The sequence below is a fragment of the Xiphias gladius genome, chromosome 11 (genome assembly GCF_016859285.1).
Source record: "Xiphias gladius isolate SHS-SW01 ecotype Sanya breed wild chromosome 11, ASM1685928v1, whole genome shotgun sequence".
NCBI classification, from domain to species: domain Eukaryota; kingdom Metazoa; phylum Chordata; class Actinopteri; order Istiophoriformes; family Xiphiidae; genus Xiphias; species Xiphias gladius.
In genome coordinates, this window is record NC_053410.1 from 22,964,558 (window position 1) to 22,970,557 (window position 6,000).

At 39.0% G+C, this 6,000-nt stretch overlaps 1 protein-coding gene across 2 annotated transcripts in view; it reads left to right on the forward strand.

The window, feature by feature from the left end:
• thada (THADA armadillo repeat containing) overlaps positions 1-6,000 on the forward strand; it is a 115,382-nt gene that overhangs the window by 45,513 nt on the left and 63,869 nt on the right. For both annotated transcript variants that reach the window (XM_040139033.1, XM_040139034.1), the window contains exon 29: positions 2,547-2,715. In XM_040139033.1, the coding sequence (XP_039994967.1) occupies positions 2,547-2,715 (169 nt within the window). The remainder of the gene's footprint in view (positions 1-2,546; positions 2,716-6,000) is intronic.

Here is a 6,000-nt window from a genome sequence, read left to right on the forward strand (position 1 = left end):
ACCCTATAAACCGCCTGCAACCGACTCACACCTCTCATCCTCTTTTGACTTTTTCTCTGCATTCATGATACATGGATGTGAGCATGTTTGGCTGTGCTTCAATATGACTATACAGTATGTATTGAAGGTATTCTCTCTATACATGTATAAGACCCAGTTTTTTCCCTGAACTGAGACTCACAGGCAGTGCTTATTCCTCCGCTGTATGTTGTTTTGTACTGTACACAGCCTAAAGGCCAATCCTAACATGCAGTTTAGAAGTGTCTACAAATGTCTCATTCCACACCAACTCCAACAGACACACCTATGTTGGGCATCATAGGCTTATGTTGGGTTATATTTGCTTTGCCAACTCAGGGCATTGCTGTATGACATTGCTGTTTGCTGTGGTAAAAGTTGCACCACGAATGCACTACAGCAGTACTTGCTGGTGGAGAGGCTTACTTAGAGAGACTTCCCAGAATGTAAAAAATGGACAGTTATTGTGCTAGCAGTTTCAGATATCACAATAGTATAACAATGTCACATGAGCCGAACATGGGGGTTATAAGCAACAACCTTCAAGTTATTTATCAGAGTACTGGAAAACACGAAATAGGCACTGTGCAAATTCAAGATAATTATGAAAGTTGTTCATTTTTGATCAACAGTTTTATCTCTACTGAGCTTCTGTAGAAAGTTTAAGCCATGCTAGCAACATGGTTATATTGATGGCTATGTTGTTCGGTCAGTTGGCCCACCGCTCTGGTCCAGACTGAAATAGTCTATCTCACCAAATGGATTGCTGTGAAATTTAGTACAGATATTCATGGTCCCCAATGGATGAATTCTACTGACTCTGGTGATCCCCTGACTGTTCATCAAGCATCACCAGCAGGACAAAATTTTCACGTATCCTGAGAAATATCTCAACATCTACTCTCTATATATCTTCTTCAAATTTGGCACAAATGTTCACTTGGCCTCAATGATGAACTGATTAGAATTTGGTGGTCAAAGGTCAAGGTTGCTGTGACCTCCCGTCCGTTACATTCTTGTGAAAGCGATACATCAGGAACGCCTGGAGGGAATTTAATGACATCTGGCACAAACATCCACTTGGACTCAAGGATGAACTGATTAGAATTTGACAGTCAAAGGTCAAGGTCGCTGTGACCTCACAAAACACATTTTTGGCCATAACTCAAGAAATCATATGCTAATTATGATAAAATGCACTTCATACTTTTTATTACATGCCTTCAAAGTTTTGATTACATATATGAGTCTGGACAGACATGGATGTAAGCTACAACTTCAGTGGTTGGTGGAAGCATACAACTAGTTTTTTATTATGATTAGATTGTACTTAAAGGCACCATGTATAAAAAACTAAAAAATCGAGACTCTGGGGCCCCGAAGTACTAGTATAAAAAAGACACTGCAGCAGACAGTATGCACACTACTATACTTTTAAGTCATAGTATAGAGTGGATTTAGAGAAAGTATAATTCTTTGGGAATCATCAGGTTACCAGTCTTTGTGCTAAACTAAGCTAATCAGCTGCTTGCTGTAGCCTTATATTTAACAGACAGACATGAAAGTGCTATTAATATTTTCATCTATTTCTCAGCCAGAGAGTGAAAAAAAAACACATTTCCAAACTGCTCCTTTAAATCAAATATCTTACATGAAATTATGTTGGTTTTTCCTTGAAAACTTGACTCTGAACTACAGCTACCCTTTTTTTTGCAAATATAAAGAAAGGTGTTGGGATTGCCTACTTCCTTCAGTAGCAGGCACTCTTACTCTGCCCCCTCTCGATCTGTCTCCCTCCTCCCTCCTCTCATCTCATTCAGGTCTTGGTCATGTCCTTCCCTCATGTCAGCAATGGCAGTGTTATGACACTGGAGATGGAAGGACTATCGGCTTGTAAACAAGGTTAATTTTAGCCTGCACTCAGGGTGACTGGCCAAATTCTCCATCACCAGTGAATGCTGTAAATGTGACCATGTGTGTCTGATACAGACATCTGTGTGTGGGCTAAAACAAAATGGAAGAGGTTATTTCCTGGATGGTTAGGTAATGATTTATAAATATTCGATTTCTGGATTATTGATCGTCTGTCGGCCTAAGAGATGTTTAGTTTAAAATTTTTGACTTTACAATAGTTAAACAGAAAGAATCAGACACAGAGTGGGAGAAAGACGGGGAGGTTACATAAAGTATGCATAAAAATAGCGACCAACTGTCTGAAATTAAATAAGTTGTGGATCATCATTCCTAACTCGTGAATTTGTCCATGGCATAATGCCTGGAGAACAAAATAATAACTAGAATAAATAATGATAATACACTATGTAAATATATTATTTTTCATAACAAAGTTACAGCTGTAAAATAGATTGATCACAACAGTTGCAATAACAACCCGTGACCCAACTCAAACATACACAAATGTTACGTAATGCAAGACTTAAGGACTATGATTACAGTGCAGCTATCCATTTTCCATGATTTTAATAACTTTCCATGACACTAACATTGCTGCTGTGTGCTTTCTGCAGGTGCGGTCATTCTGCAGTGTATCGGACCAGAGAAATGGCAGCTCGGGCCCTCGTCCCTTTTGTCATGGTCACCCAAGTCCCATCCACAATCCACTCTTTACTGCAGGAGGTTCCTCCAAAGCCAGGACCTAGACTCCAGCACAACCACATCCACGGGACTCTGCTGCAGGTCTGAACCCACACACATCTAAATGCAACAAATACACTTATATGTATATAAAATATATCAGAACATTCAGTTGCTTAAATGACAGCAAGTGTTTATTTAGTGATGTTAGCAGTTCAAGTTCACTTCAGTTGAATCAAACCTTGAACCACAGGAATATTGGTGCTTAAGTCTACAATATGTTGCTCAATAGAATGCTTTACTTTCATACAAACTTACATAATGTACACACACACACACACACACACACACACACCACACATTTAAGCTGGGCCATATGTACAGATCAAGACTGTTGTCATCCCCATTAACATACAAACAAATGGCAAAGAGGCAGCGTTTGTTTTTCTGGAGCTTTCACCTGCATCTCACAGTCTCCCTCAGCAAATGGAGTTTGCTCATTTGCACGTGTTATCATGTGATAACAAGTAAATGTATCATTAGGAGCTTTACACTGACATCACATGTCTTGTGCTATGTACTATGCCTGCATCCAGGAAGAAGAACACACATGGTATGTGGAATACCTAGTATATTTGTATCAAGATCGACCTTCTAAATGTTGTTTATTTCACAGATATGAGTTTCCTTGCGTATTCCTATCAAATGAATGCGTTTGCTGTAACATTATTGTGCGATACTCATGAAGTTGGAGGAGTGTTTTCCTTTCGGCGAATGATAATCCTCAATCCGTGATCAGCATTGCTTGCTTCATTGTTGACATCTAACCGGTTCTTGTTGTTATAATCGTTGTGATGTCATGATCAGGTAAGCGCAAAGTCTCTTGTTGATATGCTTTACACACAGGTGCGTGAATTGATCTGGATATAAAGCGTCCATAGCGCAAAATAATCTAACTTTAGTTTCTAAAGAGCTAAAACGGAGCCCTCGCCTCTCCTTTCTTCTCCTCTCGAAGAAAATAAAATTCAGCAGTGGCAGTCATATTTCAGCTGGGGTGTAATGCTGATGTTAGGTGCATATAGGGGAAACACTGTACACTACAAGTTGCAACATTGATTGGGCATGAGGGGTCAGAGACGGACCTCCTGGGATAGGGATTGTCAGCAACTACAGTTTCATGAAGCACGTTATACAGTATATGCTGTCAAGTTGCCAGAATGCAAAAAAATTTAGACATGATAGTATTTCCATTTGTGTCCTAATGAAGTGTTCTCAACACAGAATTTATTGTATTCTACTGAAACACTCCAGGTTTAAAGTAACAATTTTTTTCTGTTTATTTTTCTTCCGGACATGTCATGTTAGTTGCATCCAGCCAGGTAGGTCTCGACATTGCCAATAGACACACACTCCAGCTGCCAGTTTATGGGGTGCACCCATTTCTTCATCCTAATCTAATACTATTACCCTGAAATTAATCCTGCATTTTATGGTTAATTCAATGATTGCTCAAATAATTAGTCACGTAATCAATTAGTTGATCATTAGAAAGTTAAGCACAAGCATTTTTGATGATTAATCGTTCCAGTAAATTATCAAGCAAAAATTGCAAAACTTTTTCGTTCTTGCTTCTCAAATGTGATGAATTGCTGGTTTTCTGTTTACATTGTAAGTAAACCTTTTCTACCTTTTTTTTTTTTTTTTTTAGAGAAAACTATTTGAAGATGTAACCCTAGGCTGTGGGAACTTGTGATGGGTATTTTTCATAAATTTCTAAGTAAAGATTTTATAAAATAAATTATTAATTGATTGATTGAAAAATTCATTCAGATCTGATTATGTTCTTTATCAGATTGGTTTTAGTTTTAATAAAACTTTCTTGCTTTATATTAAATGACTTTTTAAAGTTTTTTACAACCCAGACCATATTTATTGGGACAGTTACAGGTTTTTTTTTTTCTTTAGGCTCGGAGCTTCATCACATTCAATTTGAAATGATATCACTACTCTCCTCCTGATTTTGGAGATATTGTATCTCCAAATGTAAAACTTTCCAAACTAATAAAAGCAGGCTTGTATTTGATTTTACAAGCTTTCTTAAAATTGAATGTCCATCAATGTCCTCAGTTCATAGATACGTTTTTGATCCTTCAATGCTTTCAGGTTAAAACATGAAAATCTTCACAACTTGACTCGTGAGGTTTTTACTCAACAAAGACAATCATCAAGGCAGTTATCATAACGTGTATGTGCAAACCCACACAGAGATTATAAATATGGGGCATCGAGGCTTAGGACACACACGTGAAGTTTCAACCCTCAAACAGCCCTTTAAAGTTGTGAGGGCCGCCCAAAATGTCCTCACACCCAACGTTAAAACCCAAACTGGTCCTCACAAAGACAGAAGTACAGGTACACACACACACACAAGCACACAAATTCATTCTCTGTCAGTCCCACACACCCAGTTTCCACACAGAGCCTGTCCAGACAAGGCGGTTATCGCAGGGTAAATACCAGAGTTTAGCTCTGTCATCACACTATGACAAACACAACCAAACAGTCTACTGGTAATATCAACACACAGAGGAAAAGGGGGTTTCCCTGGCCTTTTATTGAACAACACTGATGGGGTTGGTGAGGGAGCTGAGGGCACAGAGGGGTAAGGCACGAGCCGAGGGGTCAACACAAAGAATGAAAACTGCACCATTTTCTTCAGGATTTGATGGAGCAGTTTTGGTTTGATAGCGGTCTGGACGGCAGGGAGGTCTGCTGTGGGATGAAGTTAAGGATGGCAAGGAGGAGGAGCAGGAGGGAAAGTGGGCCGCTAAAAGGCTTAGAGGAGATTTCAGGAGGAGAGTGGATTTTAGTTTGCTTTCCTGTCATGGCCAACATGTGTGGAGCTTCCCCAGAAGTCTCCTGATCTGTTTCTGCGTTCGTCTCTTCTTTTCCATCTCCATCTGTTTCCACCCCCTTTCAGTTTCTTTGTTTTCTGGCTCTCCTTGTTCTTCTTGCTCTCTTCTGTTTCTCTGTCTTTCTACTATTGGTCGTCTTCTTCACATCTGTCTCCCTTTTCCGTACAAAAGGGTGAGATCATGTGTTCTCTTGCCCTGTGTAATTTAGTCTTATGTAATAAATGTTGTAACAGTAGGTTTATTTGTCCTTTCATGTGTAATGTGTGACCTGTACCATTAGCTGTTTTCTTCTCACTTTGTTATACAGCAGCTTTGTATACATCTACAGTAGTTCAAGTAAACAATATGATTGATCACTACCAATATATGTTCCACTGAACCAGTGTACACTTCTGTACACAAAGTGCCACACTTACATCAGCATGTGCTTCAGGTAATAATTTTTCCCATTATGATTAATCTGCTGACTAAT